Source organism: Gavia stellata, chromosome 4 (genome assembly GCF_030936135.1).
Source record: "Gavia stellata isolate bGavSte3 chromosome 4, bGavSte3.hap2, whole genome shotgun sequence".
Taxonomy (NCBI): Eukaryota; Metazoa; Chordata; class Aves; order Gaviiformes; family Gaviidae; genus Gavia; species Gavia stellata.
In genome coordinates this window covers 84,531,424-84,551,295 of record NC_082597.1, presented here as the reverse complement: position 1 = coordinate 84,551,295, position 19,872 = coordinate 84,531,424, and the positions used below count along the sequence as shown (strand labels likewise).

The 19,872-nt window shown below is 47.3% G+C and overlaps 2 protein-coding genes across 2 annotated transcripts; one reads left to right on the top strand and one right to left on the bottom strand.

Moving 5' to 3' along the window:
- The first annotated feature begins 1,132 nt into the window (after nt 1-1,132).
- APOBEC1 (apolipoprotein B mRNA editing enzyme catalytic subunit 1) lies at nt 1,133-7,432 on the top strand. The gene is made up of 4 exons (XM_059817118.1): nt 1,133-1,179; nt 2,486-2,513; nt 2,934-3,322; nt 7,114-7,432. Exons 1-4 carry the CDS (start codon nt 1,158-1,160, stop codon nt 7,140-7,142), a joined length of 468 nt encoding a protein of 155 aa, XP_059673101.1. The 5' UTR covers nt 1,133-1,157; the 3' UTR covers nt 7,143-7,432.
- A 7,492-nt stretch (nt 7,433-14,924) lies between these two features.
- AICDA (activation induced cytidine deaminase) lies at nt 14,925-16,527 on the bottom strand (the record flags this gene model as incomplete). The annotated part of the gene is made up of 4 exons (XM_009821611.2): nt 14,925-14,978; nt 15,284-15,399; nt 15,595-15,865; nt 16,363-16,527. Coding segments are annotated over 4 exons (606 nt in total), but the record flags the coding sequence as incomplete, so codon positions are not given.
- Between the last annotated feature and the right edge of the window lie 3,345 nt (nt 16,528-19,872).

The window sequence follows — 19,872 nt, the reverse complement described above, 5'->3', positions numbered from 1 at the left end:
CCACCATCTCCCTGGGCAGTCTGTTCCAATGCTTCACCACTCTCTCAGGAAAGACGTTTTTCCTAATATCCAGTCTAAACCTCCCCTGGTGCAACTTGAGGCTGTTTCCTCTTGTCCTGTCACTTGTCACTTGGGAGAAGAGACCAGCACCCACCTCACCACAACCCCCTTTCAGGCAGTTGTAGAGAGCGAGAAGGTCTCCCCTCAGCCCCCTCTTCTCCAGACTGAACAACCCCAGCTCCATCAGCCGCTCCTCATCAGACTTATGTTCCAGACCCCTCACCAGCTTCGTCGCCCTTCTCTGGACACGCTCCAGGGTGCCCATGTGAGTACAGAGCTTTTCTCAGTTGTGAAGTTTCATAAACAGCTGGGTGTTCCCCCACCACAAGCTGTCCACTGCCATAGCTCTCCTGGATGCTGGGCAACTTGCTTAGCGTTAACCTGAGAGTGTCTGCCCAGCCTCTGACCACAGCTGTAGGTGTGTCCTCACACACATTGAGGGTCTTCCTTGTTTATGTGAGGACCCAGGTTCAAGGATGTATGATGAGTGGTCCTTGGAACTCCACAGAATGGCCCCATGAAGGGAAATGGCAGTAACCATCACCACCTGCTGGAGAGCTGTAAAATCTCAAGCTTTTGCAGGTGACATCCTCTTTCCGTCTCTCCACTATGTTCTGCTCAACTTTCTGATGATATCTGGGTGCCAGAAAAGTTATCTGCCATGCCACAGCTATGTGACTTGATGCCATTTGTGTAGATGCTCTCTCTCTCGGTGCATTGGGGTGACTAGAGAAGAGTTGCTTTTCTCTTCTGGGGCTAGTGGTAGTAACGAGATATAATTTCTGTTCTGCACTGCAAAAAAAATGTCTCACCTGTTAATTCCAGCTTCTAGCAGGCAACCTTGTCTACACCCCCAGATCCAATTCTGAATGGAACTCACCCTCTTTTGCAGTTTTTTGGTGCCAGGAACTTGCTTTCAGTTTCACCGAGTGGGATAGTTTGTTTGCATAGGAGCAAGTCACCGTGAGGAAATACTCAGCTGAGAAACATCGCTAACGCCCAAAGTTCAGTCTTTGGGAATAGAAACTGAAACAAATGTAAGACTAATAAAGTGACACCCGTCACCCAAGATGTGACAGACAAATCTGGAAATAGCCATGGCTGCTGTCACAGATAGAGGTAAGTACATGTATGTGAAAAGTAGGTCTATTTTTCCATATTCAGTGAGATATTTACTGTAGTAGTATCTAAGGAACTGGTGAGTACAGACAAATGTGTGTGTTGACACATGAAGATACACAGGAGACGCCTGTGGATTTGCGTGTGTTATCTCTTTGAATGCATTACCGTATCTTGAGTCTTAGGTCCAGCTTCAAAATATTAATGTAATTTTGTTAACGCTGATGTGGCATTAGGCATGAAGAATTCAAATTCCAAAAGTCTTCTTAATGTGGAAAAAGATCTCAAAGGCAAATGGAGCAAATTAGTTGGCTTATCTTTTAACCTATTTTGTTTTCAATGCAATAAACAACTAGAAAATGCCTCTTAAAGAATCAGTGCAATAAGGCTATGCAAGGAGCTGATCAGGTCTCTGTTGATGTGAAAGACTATTTTATTCCTGCTGAGATGTAATTTCACTGTGTATATTTCATAATTCCTCATCTTAAAGAGCTAAGAGCTATGGAAAGGTGCCTTTAGTATCTTAATTCTAAATAAATTAATTCTGTTCAATAAAATGAGGGTTCTTACATCCTTAAGTTTGCTATGGATGGACTTTTACAAAAGAAATAACTAGCTTTGATCACCTGCAATTGTTTTCATATAGACCCTCATCTGGGAAGGGATGAATGAGTCATAAGATCAAACTTCTTTGCCACCACAAGAGACAAAATGTACATAATCAGGCAGGTCTGTGGTGCCACCCCATGGGTTTTTGTTAGTCAGAAATCACCCTCCTTTCAGCACTGATATTTTTTCCTTGGCACTGATATTTTTTCAGCTTTTGAAACAGTTTCATGCTAAGAAAAGAAAGAACCGTTGGCTGTGAAAATGTTTTTGTCTAGATTGACATTATGAGTACCGACAGGAAAATAGCTCAAGTTTTGCCTAGTAGAAGTGGTTTGGAAGATACAAAGGGAGAAGAGAGTTGATTCAGTTAGTCAGGGAAAAGCAGATGCAGTACTGCTGAAATCAGTGAAGTTAAACTTGAGTGAGACTACGGTCAACCCGAATGTGTTAAAGTGAGTGAGGGTTCATGTACAGCAAAGTTTAAACAACCATCAAGTTTAGCTCCCAGGTAGAAATCCACCACTCCTGCATCCCAGGGTGGCTATCCTGCTGTGTAGGGATTACTTACTAAGCTCTTTTAGATAAAAGAGATTTGGCAGGGAGTGTATAGACTGAAAGGGGCCAGCACAGGAGGTGTAGAGGAAATTTTGTTTTCTGATCTACTATCCCAAATGACTCACAATTCTTTTCTGTATAGATCCTGCACCCAGACAGAACAACCAAGGGTAAGAGATATACTTCTATCACGATGGGCTGCCTGGGCCTCCTGGCAATTTCCGGAGACAGGCAAAGCTAAGAAGCCTTGTGCCTTGTTTTCCTCTTACCATCCCTTTCCCTGACCTTCCTTTCCACCTGTCTCACTGCTTTGACCAGTGCTGATCTCAGAGTGGTAATGGGATTGCTTAGCCTTCCAACAGCTCTCAAGGACGTGCTGTGGGTGTTTCACCAGGGTCACTCTAGGGGAATAATTCTGGAGCCTTTATCAAATTCCAGATTTAGATCATTATGTTGCAGCATTCTTCAAGCTGTTCATTTGTGATGGGAAAGGCTGAGAGTGGGAGGCTTGGCTGATGTTGAGAGCAGGCCATGGGATGAAACATCACTGAAGTGTTGGGATCATAGCACTGCTGGTACTTTTGTCACAGGTGGAAGATACAGCCAAATGACTTCAAAAGAAATTACTTACCTGCCCAACATCCAAAGGTGGTCTACCTGCTGTATGAAATCAGGTGGAGCAGAGGTACGATCTGGAGGAACTGGTGCTCAAACAATTCTACCCAACATGCTGAAGTCAACTTCTTGGAAAATTGTTTCAAGGCCATGCCTTCAGTTTCTTGCTCCATTACCTGGTTCCTATCTACTACCCCCTGTGGGAAATGCTCCAGAAGAATTCTGACATTCCTGAGAGAACATCCCAATGTGACCTTGGAAATATACGCAGCAAAGCTGTTCAAGCACCTGGATGTCCGTAACCAGCAAGGTCTCAGGAACCTGGACAGGAATGGAGTCATTATACGTATCATGAATTTTGCAGGTAACCCAACTACTCTTTGGCTTTGTCTAGGTGTGGATTGAAAGTTCAGGAATTGTGTGCACTCTCAGCAGTTGTGCTTTGTAATAGTGGTGATGACTGGCATTGGGGAGGACTAGTGAGTGCCAAAATGCCACTCTCTTCTGCCGTATTTCTTCCCCAATCCCATACAGCAGCAGGACCAGCATGGTCATTTCCTCTTGCCAAATCTGAACAAGGAGAGGTATGTCTTTCTCTAGCCATCCATGCCTCCTTTATATACAGTGAAAAATCCTGAGCGTAAGATAGAACCTGTCCCTCCTAGCATATATATGCAGATCAGCTTGCTGGCTGCAGCAAGTGATTGGTTTCGCTTGATAGCTGGAGAAGAGAAGGAGACATATCTAAAGAAGACTTTCAGATGATGCATCACAGAGGACAATTGTGTCGTGCATGTCTGTCTTTTTGTATATATATCTTACTTGCCTGTTGATGTTTGGCTGTAAAAATAGTCCAGACAAGTAGCTCACAGAAAGGAATGTACATTTGAAGAGGTGAATCTCACATACCTGTCTGGATACTTACTACTGGAGTGTGAAGCTACAAAACCTACCAGGTCAAATGTGAACTTGAAGGACATTGCTTATCTTGGGGAACCTGTCTCCGGGATGATACTACCACAGCATTGACAGAAGCTCTGGCCATCCTATCAACACTGAGATCAATATGAAACTGCTAACTGTTAGGGTGTTCACTCCAGGTTTTCCCTGGCCATCGAGATAAGTCAGACAGGTTCATGTCTGAAGCAACAAGTTTATTGTCTTACCCAAAGCTGCTGTGATCAAGCACAAGGTTGCCAAAAGGTATGCCTGAACAGCCCTGATTGCATCTGCCACTTCCATTTTCAGTCCCTCCCAGAGAAGCAGCCTGCCACTCACTGATTCCTTCTCCCTTGGACAATGTGCTCTGGCTTTATGCTCTGATGTGCTATCTGTGATAGGGGTTGCCCAAGCCACCGTAGTGATCTCTCTCTCTCTGGCATTTCCCCTTTTTAGACATACCGCTATTTGTAGAGTTTTGGTTCCCTTTTCCACTAACTTATTTGTGTAGTTGCAAGTCATTGTTGGTCTCTTGCATGAATACCCTCAGATGAATATCTTTCTCCTGCCCTTTACCGTTGTCTTACTGAGAAACAATTGACTCACTGACATATTCATGAAGAAAAAACTGGGCATGCCTTCATCAAGAGTGACTGGATATCTCTCTTCTCAGATTACAGTTACTGTTGGAAAAGATTTGTTGCATACCAACATGGAGAAGTAGATTATTGGCCCTGCAGCTTCGCTTCATACATCTGTCTGAATTGGATGGAGCTCCATCATATCCTTTTGGTTAGTAGGCACTTGAAGAAAATGTTGAGAGTGAAAAGTAATGCAAAATCCTGGGAAAAGGAGGTTTGGAGGATCCTGGCGATGGTGTTAGTAGAAACGATAGTAGGAAAAATAAGCATGGGCTTGATTCTGCATAAACAGAGGGCCAAGCAGGCAAGAGATTGCCAAGGAATATGCTGCTACATTGTGCCTTTGTGGCCAGGAGTAGAGAAAAGATTTAGCAATACTCTCAGTTTTTTTACTAAGGAAAGGGTAAATTATTTCAACCCTTTACATGGATCAGCTACAAGTTCATTAGCTTGCAGCTTACTGGAGCTATTTGATCGCAAAAGCTCATTCAGCTGTGTAAACATGATTCGAGTACACTCTTCTCAGGACAGGGCCACTGATTGTAGTTAAGTTCTGAGCAAGTTCAAAAGCCCAGATGGGTGGATTCCCTTTCAGGATCAGAGCTTACACATGAGAGTATCATATAACTATCTGTATTCCCTATTTCTTGCAATCCATACAGCTGCAGAAGTTATTTGTATGGCCTGAGAGCCTACTAAACAAGAAAAAGAAGGTGGTCTACTGAACAGGAGAGAAGACCAGGACTGGAGTTAACTTCCTGGCTCAGCCACCCTTTGTGGGGCAAGCCAGTTTTTGCTTGAACTGGTCCCTATATGTAGAATGGGGGCTAGCAGAACGGACGGCAGGACATAGAGGAAGGGATGCACAGAACTGCGTGATAGAGACAGGAACTTGAAGTCTAGAAGGAGAAAAACTAACCTGTTTGTAGGATGCTATAAATGCTTTGGTTTCTTTCTGACTGAGAAAAAGGTACTCATTAGACTTAATTGCCATTCCATCCACCCCAAACTTTACATAGGTCTTTTAATACCTCAGGACCCAACCTTTCTAATTCCGTCTGAATAAGACATTCAGGTGACAGGATACAGAGTCAGTGGCATTATCCAGTCAGTCAACAAAGTAGTTAATGCAATGTAACTGTTTAGGAGATATTTTTCCCTTGGCTTTCAGCCTTCCTGCGTCTCCTAATGTCTGAGATGATGATCAAATAATTTAGCAGCTTACGCACCATCAAATACATAGTGTGATGCTTACCAGGCAGCTGAACAGAGCTGTCTGCTAAATGCTTGTGAGTACTGACAAACTATAGGCCAACCCAGCACAGTTCCCTGGGCAGCAGTGCAAGGTGAATATGCCCTTCAGGTCTTGGTTTTAGAGACCCAGCTAACAAATGACCTGTCCCTCCCTGTGCCCCTGGCAACCTTGTTGATTACTGCTGAGTCCTGGTGGCTAGGAAGCTTGCACTGGGACATTCATGCTGAAAGTCAGGCACCTGCTCAACTGCTTTGCTGTCTCAGCCAAGCTCAAGCCAGCCCTAAAATGAAGGTGAATAGGGCCCATTATTGGTAGTTCTGACTAATCACCAACCCTCCACAGAAGGAATGGGAAGGTCTATGTGCTCAGCCCTCATGAACACCCAGCCCCATTGTACTAATTGTGGATGTTCGGATAAGTCTCATTGACCATGGCCAGCTGACACAATTCTTTGGGCAGACCAAGACCCCTGAGCGCAGAGGTGTAATGAGGAGAGTTGGTTCCGGGCATATGCGCCAGAGAAATACAGACCGTTGTGTCAAGTCCTGGCCTCCCCAGCACAAGAAAGACACTGAGGAACTGGAGAGGGTTTGGTGGAGTACCGCTGCAATGGTCAGGGTGCTGGAGCACTTGCCCTACAAGGAGAGGCTGAGGGAACTGGTTTTGTTAGACTTGAAGAAAAGAAGGCTAAGTGGGATCTAACTGCAGTTTGACATTACATAAAGGCAGTGAAGACAGAGCCAGACTCTCCTCAAAACTGCACAGAGGGAAAATGAAGCAACAGGCATGAGCTGCAACAAGGGAAATTCCAACTGAACAAGGGAAATTCCAACTGAAGAGAACGAAAAAGTTTCCCCTGACAGTGGTGCTGTACTGGAACAGAGAGGCTCTCAGACCTCCATCCCTGAAGACACTGAGAACTTTCCTCTGAGCTGCCTGATCTAGCTTTGAGGTTGGCCACGCTGCAATCATGTTGTTGGAGTAGAGACCTCTAGAGGGCCCTTCTCACCCCCAAAATTCTGCCTTTCCACAGGACATAGCTCAGCTTCCCCTGGGTTCAGCTACGCAATCTGCCACCTTTTAAATGCTTCTGTTTCTGAGCGGTCTGTCTTTCTAGGAGGGGTTTACACGGCACAGTAAATTCCAAGGTGCTACCCTGTTGTCTGGAAAGCTGTGTCCCAAGGGGGATTATCTGACATGGTGGACCAGAGTGATCTCTTGGACTAGATGCTGTGTTTTCAAACTCTGGATCATGTTGAAGAGACAACTTAAGCTTTTGGCATCTAATATTTAATGTTCATGTTTCTCTCTTCCTGCTAGGGGCTTCCTCCATTGCTGGCAAACTTTGAATACTAGCAAGAAGCAGCAGCGTGCTTTCAAGCCCACTTTGTGCATCACAGCGTTATTTACAAGATGGAAAAGCTAGTCCCCGGCAGTCTTCCCTCCTACAGCCTTGAGCTTCATACTGTCACCAGAGAAGACTCTTATCACTGGCTGGGCACTGCTATGTATTGGACGCAGCCGAAGGAGCACACGAGAAACCATCAGGAAGTTCGGGTGATGCAGCCAGGCAGCCACGACACAGTTCTCTGGGTCTTTACGAGGCTTCCTGAGGGTCCCGTGGGGATGGGGACCATGCCCCAGGATCAGGCCTTTCATGTCTGCTGATTCTGCAGTCAGATTCTGCGACTACCCTCTTGAGAGGCCAGGGGGTAACATTTTTCCTGGTCTGATCTGTTCCAAAGGAGTAATCAGAGCAATGCATTCTGGTTTTGAGAACTGCTTATGAAGATCACTTTTATGACTATGTGTGTATGTTTCAGAAAATACTTCATGCTATTAGTATTTATGTAATACTATTATTATATTACTGCTTTTATTACAATATAATACAGTTGCATTACTAAGGATTATAGTGCTTCATTTTAAGGTTTTATTGTCCCTGTTTTTATAACTGTAGGAACAACAGAATAAAAGACAAAACGTCAGCTCTGTGGAAACTTTGCTATTCTTCTTCAGTTCCTGGGCACACACCCTTCCCTTGTAATTCCACACTCTGGAGTCCCAGCTGTTCACTGCAAACTGGGGGAACACATGAAAAAAATCTCTGCTTTTCCAGCTGGAAGCACTGAGTGGAATGGTGAGGTAGGAGATATCAAAAGCTCTGAGCTATCTCTACAGGCAGAAGTCAAAAAGAAGATACAGGTGTGTTGGGCCTTGCAGCAGTTTTCAGTTTGCACTGCAAATAATGCAAAACATCTGAATGAATCACGTTGGGAGCTCCATGTTTCACGATTCCCAACCCCTCTGAGCAGGAGGCCCATTGTGTGATCCCACTGGGGAATGTGCTGCCGCTGGGATCTGCAACATGCAGGGACAAATGATTATTTGAAGAATAAGGCAAGGGCTGGTGGGAACCATGCCTATCTCTTCTAGTTGATTAATGCTTATAGCATCCTTTGGCCATGCCAAAGTCTCCAGATGTTTAGCAGACAATCAAAACAGGCAGAAAAGTTGCAGGCTGAGGAAGCAGCTCCAGTCCCTGCTGTCTGATGGAGCATGTAAAGCTGAGCGCAGCTGGCTGGGGAGTGTCTCCTATGTTAACTAAATACAATTACTCCAAGCGATATATAGTGTGGCTAAAGTTTTCTTCCCCCGCCCAGGTCCCCAGGCTGGATGCCACATGCCTTCTTTCTGGCCATTCTAGTGTTAACTCTTTGTTTCCTTGGGGAGAAATCAAATCACTTGATCAACATGTAGTTGAGTACACCGAAGTCCATAACCATTCAGCAATATAACTTGTAAGTTACTTGCCTGCTGTGGAATGTGGCAACTGGATTTGAGCCTGATCAATGTATGTGTCTTCAAACATCTTCATCTGTGTCTTGCTTTGAAACGTCATTATGCTGTAGAAGTTAGCCGAGTCCCATCTGAGAATCTAGAAAGTACAACGGCACAAAGCTATACAACAATGTGTAGCGTCCATGGCCAGCACAAAACGGAAACCCTAAGTGTTAGGAAAATCTGCAGGACCTGGAGACCCATCTATGTCTTTTGCCATAGATACTTAAGCATCATAGAATCTTGCTCACTACTTAGCATCGCACAGAGAAGGCTTTACCCATAGCACTGTGGAATTACTGCGACATTGCTAGTTCACATGAAATAATCTAAAAATGCTGGCAGATGTCACTATGTTTCCGAACCTTAGAATAAATATGCAATCAGACTTTGACCTTGGAAAGGTCAGAGCTCAGTGTACCTAAAACTCCAGCTCTCTGGAGGAAGATGGCAGGTTGGATGGCCCAGGTCTTTGGAGTAGGATGATGACATCGCCTGGAGATTAAACGAGATGTGACTTTGAGTTAGGAGGGGAAGGTGAGGTGATGGGAGAGAATTTGCTTGAGAAGACCCAAGAAAGAGAACAGGAGCCTTCTGTAAGTAGCACTACGCAAAGCGGATTAGGTGGTCCAGAAGCTAGGGCTGTGTCAACCACATTGTTCTACATGAGAAAGGACCAGTAGTCCAGTAAGGAAGAATACGTACCAGCCTAAAGTTGATCTTAACAGCAATATGGTGACCTGCTCCAAAATAATTGCTTTTTCCTGCAGTGTCATCTGAGGGTGAATACAGACCCTGCTGTGAATCCTCCAACTTTGTTCCTGACAGTGCAAGGCCCATCTCAGTGAAATAGTTACCATGAAATAGTTTTCCTGCAGGCAAGGTAGAGGACAGTGCCTTTACTGCAGGACGGAAGGGTTATTCCTGGCACACCAAGAGGTACCCTATTCTTGCTTTGAACTTCAGCTAATGCTCATCTGATTAGCCCCAGGCCAGAAAGCCTTGGGTGAGGGTGGGATGGGCCAAGGGAGAAAAGCGAGAGAGAAATCAGGATATACAGTGGAACAACAGAGGACAAAATTGTCGGTGAAGGAGGAGGAAAATGAGATCCCACTAGGCTTCTCAATTTCATTTAACATGGGTCTCTGCAGCATTATCCAGCGCAGCTTCTCTCAGAGGGGTGGTGCAGAAGGTGTGATGCCCTTCAGATGGTGAGAAATGCCTTGGGGATTAATAACAGGAGTTCAGCACTAGGAAGAATATGAGATGGGTATGCGACCTGACTGATTTTTGGACACTCGTCCTGGAAGCTGTTGGGCCTACCCCTGTTCCATCATCCTATCTCAAAGCAATATTGGTAAGCGTCCGCCAGCTCCTCAGGGAGCGGTGGGTGCCTGCACAGGGATGTGCTGGTTTATGTCCCTTTTCAGATCCCTATAGTTACAGTTTTGACTCTCTTTCTTACTCCCAAAACAAACGCTGTGCTGCTACTGGCGTGTAAGGGCCTAGAGGTCTACCACACTGCTAGCTTATAAAGGTAACCACAGAAGAGAGCTGGTCTGCTCTCATCTTCTGTCCCTCTGGACTGTAGAGTAGGCTAAGTCTTAACTGCGATGAATAAGAAGATTATAGCATGGAGACGTCAACATCCTCCTGCGCTGGAACATGGGTGCTACCTGCACTCACCCACGTGAGGAGGCAGGCCACTTGTAGGCACGAATATTACCTCTCTCAATATTAGCCCCGCACCTTCAAAAGTCTCATCAGTCCTTCCGCTGGTATGCTTAATAATAATAATAATAATAATAATAATAATAATAATAATAATAATGACAACTACAGCAGCAACAGTGGTGCTTTAGCTATATCTTACACAGGTTTGGAAGCCTGAAGGGAAACCTGCCCATCCCAACAGTGTATGAGAGAGCTAAAAGCCAAAGGCAGCCTTCAAAATACTTGCCATACTTCGACACCTGCCCTTCTGCTCTGACCTCTGCTCTGGCAGCAACCCGCTTTCTCCTTCCCCTTCAGAGGCTCTGCGTATCCCCGCTGGCGTTGTCAGAACGGTCTCCTCTGTGCCAAACCCCTCCGCCTTTCTTCCGCGAACCCAATCTGATTTCCATCGCCGCGAGTATTTAATACATATGTGATTAAATGATGAAATTTCTGCTCATAGAAACACCAAAGGGTTGGCACCAGGGAGGGAAGGAAAAACTACTTGAGCTAGAGGACAATGTTGGACGTGAATACATATAGGCTAAAAACCCCTGAAGGGGCACGTAGCAGGGGACTGGGCTCCATGACCCTGAAGCCCCTTTCTGTCCTGGTTTCCAAGTACCAGCATGTGGGAGAGGGAGAGAGAGCAAGCAGGGGGGAGACACGCTTTGAAAAATCCCCCTTGTATTTGTAAGGGCCTGGAGCGTGTCTTTGCATTGTTTAATGGTAATCTGTTTCTTATTATTGCAATGTGATGTCCAAGGACGCTGTGTACTGACCTGGAGTAATGCTGCGTGCAGCTGTGGGAATGATGTCAGTGTCCTGCTCGTCAATGGGCATGTTCTGGGGGTTGTCGAGAGCCGGACTCCAGGAGCTGTTTGCAGCGAGGAACAACATCCCTCCAGCCAACACCCTCGTAAAGGGTGCCCAACACCCCCGTGCACCAGGAGAAGGCAGCCATGCCCGGTTTTCCACGCTGTACCCATCCCATTCCCTGTTTATCCTGTCTCCTCCACTACCAACAACCGATCCTGTACCTCGCTCCGCTGCAGAGTTGGAGCTTTCATGGAGCGGGTGGTCTCTGTATCCCAGCCCCTGGGGTGATAAAGCGCATGTCAGTTGTCGTAAGACTGGATGTGTCCCGAGGGTCCGATGGCCAAAAGGTCACGCAGGTGGCTGCGTGCAGAGACACACGGGATGACCTTCGGTGAGGATGAAGGAGCTACCCCCAGCCCAGGTTTTCAGCATCACTCTGGGCCTCGTGAGGGTGTGCTGATAGTAACGGTATATAGAGCTGGCACGTGCAAAAAGCACCCAAAACATTACACACCCAGTCATGGGGGCAGGCCTGCCGAGAGCTCACGTTTGTGCCAAAATTTGCTGGGAATCGTTCGTATCCTGCCATTAACTGTGGCAGTAGTCCTTAGGGTGCGAGTAACAAGAGAACGGGGAGGCAGGCACACTCGTGGAAAAGCAGAGCTCGGGGCAGCAGCTGTACAGCTTTTCGGATGTGCCGGTGCCTTGTTCATCGCTGCAAGCCATGGGATCTTGGACCAAGGGAGACTGGGGTTTTCAGCTAGCACCATAGGCCCATCTCCCTAAGGGATAGGCTGTAAACATAAACGATGCTCCAGCGTATATAAGCTGTAGTGAAATGTTCCCTATATACACAGTCTACAAAGCAAGTAAAAAAATCTTAGGTTGAAAAAGTAATGTTACCACGTAACAGTCATCCTCCAGGGAGTTATTCTCGGCAGAGACATCTGATGCATTTGAGGCTGAATTAATGAATAATGCCAATTCAAATAACACCTTGTAAAAAATAATATGAATTGGTATTTAAGAACAGAAAAAGTGCAGTTAAAAAGGATCTCTACAGCAGGAGAGCTAAATTCCGGTAGCTAAATCACATGGATTAGCTAAACATTCCACTCTGAATTTCATCTGCTTTAGATTCAGAAGAAGCATTCTGAATCCACTGCATGTTTCTTTGTATTTACTCATTGCATTTATTCTCCTATTGTATAATGTCACCAATTGTCACGTTTCAACAAGGATCTTCAACTCAATCTTTGACAGCATTTTAGCAAAAGCCAGTGTCTCACGGCTTTTTAGAAAATGCTACTCTCTCTAGTAGCTCCAACAATTTCACTCAGAAGGACAACGGTGTTGTACAGGCCAGTACCAGAAGTTGGAAGACAGAGATCCTTTTTCATCTCTGTTTCTCGTGTTTTGTGGAGCACATTGAGTCAACACTTCTTCCGTGTCCACTTCGGTGAACTACGGGTCATGAGTGGGGATGATAGGCTTGCAATCAATGAAGGAAGCACCCTGAACAACTTTAGCATTTACATCCCGGATTTTTGATAGTAATTCCAAAGTATCTATTGCCAGAACACTTTATCTGCCTTGATCTGCTGGGTGACACTGTCAACAACTTCAAAGTTACAAGGGAAAAGGGTAAAGACAGTTTAATAGTGCCAGGTTGTCTCCCCAGAAATCAGAAAGGATAGATGACAGGTTGAGCCTTTGTGTCAACTTTTACTTCCCTTACCCACGTGGTACCAAAATAATTGCAGAAGTAGATGCTCATTTGTAAGATCTTTATTTATATAAATAATATGCACTGTATCAAACAAATATACAACACCGTGCTTGCAAATTAATGCTTTGCAAAGAATTCTCATTGCTATTCCTGGTCGAAATTCCTCAAGCTGAGAGTCCCTCAGGAGTAGGGGTTGTAGGACACTTGTGATGCACCCAGTTGTGGCCTCTCCTAGGAGGAGGAGGCACTGTGAGAGCAGGGCTCTCTGCCGTCCTCCTGCAGCTGGCCTATCGCCGGAGGAGGTGTTTCGAGGAGCGACACAGGAGCCTCCAGCCTTACCCAGAGAGAGGAACAGGATGGAGCAGAGAACTCGCAGCCATCGTGAAGGAAATGACAGAGCACCCCCAGAACGTGGGACACACTTAGCTTAGGCAAAGCCTCAAGAGGTTATACTGCTGAGGACAATCCATCTGTAATTCAGGTAGTGGGAAGGTGGTGGTGAGTAGGCGTGTACTATGAACCCGTGTCTTCAACTTGGTGAAGACTGTGTCCACAAGACCAGGTGCTGGTGGGGTGTCCTAGTCGAAACACGGTGATTGCCAGGCAGGAGGATGCTTTGATTTTGCCCCCTACAAAAGATATCTATCTACAGGCTGTATAGCTTTGCTCATGCCGGGTGTTTTTTCCGGTCAGCTCTCTGTCCAGTCACCAACTTAGCCGTATCTAGCCATATTATGGGCAGGAAAAGGCCTGAAAAACCAGCAAACTGTGGGACTGTTAAGGTGCCTCCGGCAGAGGACAGTTGGCTAGGGAGGGAGCAGATCGCTGGGCTGATCTAGAAGGAAATGCTCAGTGGATGAAAAGTACTCCAGCAGCGAGAGCTGCGGTGCTCCTCCCTGAGATGTGTCAAGAAGCAGATGGTGACTGATGTGGATGCCAACACACCATCTAAAAAGACACAACCTCAACCTACGTGAATGAGAAATTAAATCTGAGGGACAATACAATGCGGAAATGAAGTGTGTTTTCCAGTAGATGTATGCTGGAAAAACATTGCAATGGTGAAGTACCTTGGCAGCTTCTTTCCCGGCCGGGTGGGAGGTCCGCACACCGATCAGTACTGACCTCAAGCTGCCCAACATAGTTAATAGGGGTTGAGTGGACTTCCTATTTCTGCATGGGAAACCTCTTGCTGGACACCCAGAATCGCTGTTTGCACCTGAAAATGTTGGCCAGCCAGTCTTCTGCTTTCATTTTAGGCTTTCATTGTCTAGTTTCAACCTCTCCTAGGGCACAAAACCTGGACCCACAGCTACTGAAGCTCCCTCCTTTCCGCGTGGGAGGCACTACAGGGTCTGGTCCTGCACACATTCCCCTTAGAAGACCTGCTGGCTTCAGGTGAGGTTTTCAAGCTAAGCTACCCGGGCTGTCCAGCGCTCTCAGTCGAGCTTTCCAATAACTGGCTAATTTTGCTGTTAGGACATAGGCTACACCACTTACATGGTGGTGGTTTTCAACTTCCTACCAACATCCAGAAGAACAAATACACCGTTTCACAGGGGAGGACACAGAGCAGCTCAGTGTAGTGCAGCTCTAAGAGCCAAGAGATGTGCTCCCTGAAGACCTCATGAAATGTGCAGATCAGTGCGGTGCCAGCGAGAACACAGTCGCACAAACAGCCGTCTGCTCCCATCTGGGCACGGCTAAACCCAGAACTCCACTTAGTGGACCACCTGAATTAGCTCTGCAGGGACCGAGGGAGGGCAAATCGCTCTCTGGCAATGTCGCTGCAGTCCTGGCTATTCCCAGCTACCAATGGATGAGGCGTGAGCCTGGGGAATGTGTCTTCAGAAGATCAGCCTAATTCTCCTTGGAAATGAAAAAGTAAGGATAGTCTTATCTCTAGACACAGGGCTGGAAGGAAGACAGATGTGAAGAGGGAAGGAGAGAAAGATCTGTTGTAAGGGAGAGAGTTGGAAATCAAAGAACAAGTGTTTGTGAAGTCTTCTGATTGCTGATGACTTTCGCTTCAAAGTCCCAGAGTTTTAAAGGCATCTCGTAAATCGTCTACTTCGTACAGTGGCTGCAGGACAAAAGATAAATGGTAGATCAGTTGTCAAGTGAGCAGGAACCTATGAAGATGAGGAAGGAGGAAGGAATGGCAGGAGGTGGGATGAGAGGTGGAAGAAGGGGAAGAGAATGAGGGGAGGAGATACAAAGGAAGCTGGGGGAGAGAGGCGTGAGGGACGTGGAAGGTGAAAACACAGGAATGAATGAAATGGCAGATGGCAGAGATGAGCAGGAAGAGCAGAGAGGAACTATAGCGAGTAAGAGAGGAAGAAACTGAGGGGAAGAGGCACTGGAAGGAGAAGGAGAATTGGCCCTCACCAGGAGGATCCGTCGAAGTTTCCTGGACAGATGGACGGAGTTTTCATGCAGCCCTTCCCAGGCTTTGAATGTCTTTTCCCTATTCTCCACAAACGTGTTCCAGCAGTAGAAGTAATCTGTGCAAGGCACAGGGGAGTTACAGAGTGCTCGAGACCGCCCCAGAGAGGACACTGACCTCTCCCAGGATCACCGGATCATCACATCCTGCCATCATCTTCTCTGGCTCCTTGTCCTCGCTTCTCCCACCCTCCTGGGTCTCCCTAACCCCCCCCCCAGCTTTCCGTCATCTCTTTCTCGCCTGCACACCTCACCTTTGAAGGTCATGATGGCAATTTGGGCCCCTGCCCTGTGCAGGCGCCTCAGACCCTCAGGCTCTGCCTTGCGGTCCTCGCAGAAGTAGAGGCGCGCCGTGAAGATGCGGAGGGTCAGGTTGGGGTAGGCGCGCAGGAAGTCGGCCACGTGTCGGGCGCAGTCGTAACAAGGGCTCCAGGAGGTGAACCAGGTGATGCGGTAGCAGCGGCCCGGGTCCAGGTCCCAGGCTGAGATGTAGCGCAGGAAGAGCACCTCGACGTGACAACCCATCTTGGTGAAAGCGGGAGAGGGGCAAGGTGTGAGGCGGAGGCGGGGAACGGGGTGTAAGAGGGGTGAGGAGGGAGGTGAGAGCTGGGTAGGGTGTGAGAGGAGGAGAAACAAGGTGGGGGGTAGGTCCCAGGGTCAGTGCACGGAGGGAGAAGGCACAGTGGTACATAAGCGGAAGAGCACAGGGACGCACTGATGCGGAGGGACGTACAACAAGAGAAACGGGTGGGAGCTACGTAGAAAAGTGGGTAGACTGGTAAAGCAGCAGGGAGCATGGATGTCTTGCTGGTAACACACTTGGGGGTAGCATAAAGTACAGGTTTACCTGGAGGCTGCATACCCCAAATAGCAGGTACCAGCGCAGTATCTATGCTCATGGACACGTGTGCCAGCGCCCGTGTTGCTGTTGCAGCCCTCCTTTCCCTGCTGCCCCAGCTGAACTGGAGCTGCGGGCACCTCAGCACGGATATAAGAACAGGATGCCAAGGTGTTCCCCGTACCTTATTGCGTAGGTAACCAAAGTCCAGGGAGCACGATGTGGCACTGTCACGGCGCTTCACAACGTAGCAGAGGTAGGTTTCACGCCGGCCCTTGGCCCAGCGCAGGTTCTTGAAGTTGTAGAGGAAGAGTTTCCTCTTCATCAGGAGGCTGCAGGAGAAGACAAGAGAGAATTTACATTAGCCCCACCCTGGAGCCAGCAGTTGGTCCTGTCTTTGTGGAGGGCTTAGCACCAAAAATATCCTCCTCATGTCCAGGCCTCTCAGTACGAGACGAGCATCAGTAATTTGCATGCAATGTGTTAGGGAAAGGGTGCAGACGTGACTATGGGGATGAAGCAGGTGACCTTGTGAGTGGAAACAGTAAGTGAACTAGTAGTGGTTAGTCAAACAGCAACTATGGCTTGGTAGAGTGTGAAAATATCTGCAAATATCCAAAAGATGGACACCGATGAGGGAGAAGGATGAAGGTGTCTGAGAAGACCTGGGAAGATGAGAGGGTCTGGAGTTCAGTCACCAAGAAGTGTTATTTCTGCTGTACGAAACCCTGAAAAGCCACTGGGGCAAGGGATGCATCAAATTAGAGCATCTCTGGAGAAGACCGGGCAGAGTTTCTTCCCAGCGTTGCCCGAAAGAAGAGCATGGTTGAAAGCGCGCAGGGCCAGGGGCTCGGGTAAAGTGCCATATACCAGCTGGCAGAATACCTAACGGGGTAGGCATGCCGACACCTCTCCAAACATGAGTACCGTTCCCACATTAGACAAACATCGAGATTGGCAGGGTCCTGCTCCCATGGCCAGGGATCCTGCTGGGGAGAAGCAGCAGGAGCACGGGGAGGGTAAGGTAGTCGCGAGCCATATCGAACAGCCTCACTGCCAAGTGGAGGTACATGGGCAGCTGAGAACAGCTGTGTTCATTGAGGTGAGATACTCACCTCCCCCACAGCAATGCAAAACAGAAGTGAATGGGTTAAAAATAATCACGTCCTTTGTCATCTTTTCCCTCCAACAGGCTGATGTTCAGCAGGGAGATGGGGTCAGTTTAACTGATACTGAGCTGGGTTTTCTGGGGGGTCTCCAGTGAGGTGTAGGAAAGGGGAATTTGGGTTTGTTAGGATTTTAAATCTGATTTAACTCTGAGAGTCTAAGCAAGGAAAAGTTTCTTATACAAACACCCTTCATCTGTTTGCCAACGTCACCATAAAGCCCGAGCACTGCAGAGCACTTAATCTCCAGCTAACAGTGGCATCCTCTCTGCTCCTCTGGGAGCTTCTCTCCGTTGTGCAGCCTCGCATGTGGCCACTGCACCACAGGTGCTCATTCATATAGTCACGCACACCCTCTTGCCCGTCCTTTCCTCGTGCACGTGCTTGGCTCTCCTCTAGCACCTCACACCGCATCACCCGGGAGGCACACGCTTCCCTCAAGCACCCTTGCCACCCCGATTGTCCCACAGATAGGCGAACCGCCTGCACACATCCTCTTTCCTGCCATGTCACCCTCAGCCTGCAGTGCAAAAATACCTGTCGCGCTCACGCAGAAAGAGCAAGCACACACACGCTCATTTACGCCACTCTTTATACAGACATGCTTCTAGAGAAGTAGATCATATGGGAGTTGTGGCATGCCTTCTGCTAGGAGAAAGTCCATCGAGAAGACAAGGCTCTGCAGAGTCCTGGACACACTCAGAGAGCAAAGCATCCCTACTAGGCATTTTATTCAGCCCAACAACGGCCTCAGGCAGTTCTTGGAGGTCTGTCCTGTAAGCACTGCCCCAGTCCTGCTCTGCTGGGCTTGCAGGTTGCGTTGGGAGTAGAGCACGAACAGATCCCACTGCACTTCATCACCCCCCTCTCCGGCAGTTCACCTTGTGTGCGTGTTTCCCCTACCCACTTTTCTCTCTCGCCCTGTAAGTTCTTCATCATCAGGTTTGATTTATTTCCCACGCTCGGAGCCGTCCCACTTCCCACCACCTTAGATTCACCCTGTTTCCCTGCCTTTGTACGAACACATATGAACATGTGTGTATATTCCCTAACACATGCACGTACACACGTGTTGGTCCCCTCACGAAACTGTCAACCAGTGGATCACCTCACCCTCTTACATTGTCTTATTGCAGGGATGTGGGGAAGACTCTCCTCCGTAACAGAGGTGCTGGAGAGGGGACAACCCTTCCACACCTGACAGGCTGTCCAGAGAGGATAGCCCGGACAATCGCATGGGAAATGAGCAGGTACGAGGGGCCAGAGGGTTGCAAAGCTCTTACCTGGGGTCTGCCACAACAGCAGAAAACAGAGCAGAGGAATTGTGAAAAATGCAATTACTTGTTGAAGAACCGTATAAGCCAGGTGAAAACCAATGACAATTATGTTGATGTTTCATCAAAGCCCACATGGAAAAATGCTTTTCAACACATCAAAAAGTTTAGGGAAAACAGGCTTTCCCTTTTCTCTTTTTTGTGAAGTTTTGGGCAAAAACATTTGCTTTCAAAATGTTTCTGAGTCTTCTTCTAACTTGCCCTTTCCTCACTTCTTCCCATTTTTCTCTATTCAATGGTTTTGCCCCTGCGGAGCAGCACATGGATGCAAATAAGGGTGAAGAACACGAAATGACCCCAAAACCCAGAAAAATAAAGTGATGATCACCTGGGTTATTTTTCAGTGTCAGAACAAAGTGAAGATAATTTTGAATCGCAGAAGCCACTTGTTCAACTAGAAATGCTCATTAACATCAGTTCCTGTTTTCCCATCTCTCTGGAGTTCACTGTCCCAGGGTTTTTTTTTTGCTAGGGAGGATTTCAGAACATGACTGGTACAAGAAGAAGAATGAATGAACAGGCGTTGCGGGGAGCAACTGAGCAAATTTGCGGTTAGGTACGAAGTGCTGGATACATGTGCAACTCCTATAGCTATAGGGTAGCTCAAGGGAAAGCAGCAAGAACACAGGAGCTGTGATTATACCCGGGCACAGAAGAAGTAGACTGAACAGAGACCTTCTCCTCAAATAAAGATTCATGAATTCAATCCTCAAATCAGAGGGAAGGCCCCTGAGCGTATGCAATTGTGTAGAGTAATTAGCGATAAATAGCTTGCAAAGTAATTGTAGTGCAAGTAGAGGAACCCAATGCTGGAACAGCCTGTGCTTACGAGCACGAGGGTGTGAGTAGCAGAAACACAGCAAGTCAGAAGTCTGGTGCAAGAGAAAGAATAGGTGGATAAGGAGAGAAGAGTGGGCAGGGATTGAGGTGCTTCAGCGGCGGATAGCATCTGAATGTTCATCTTTCTGTTATCTTTCTGTGTTTCTAGAAAAGAAAAAGAATGAAAAGGAACAGAGAATAGTCACGAGGAAGAGAAATGACAGAAAGGGAGAAGAGTACATGGTGGCAGACAGTCAAAGAGAAAGAATGACAGAGACACAGAGATGCGAGGTGCAAGAGCAAGTCGGGGCGGGGAGTTAGATCACTGAGTCAGATGGGGAAAGGGAAAGGGACGGTGAGCATCGAATGGAGAGC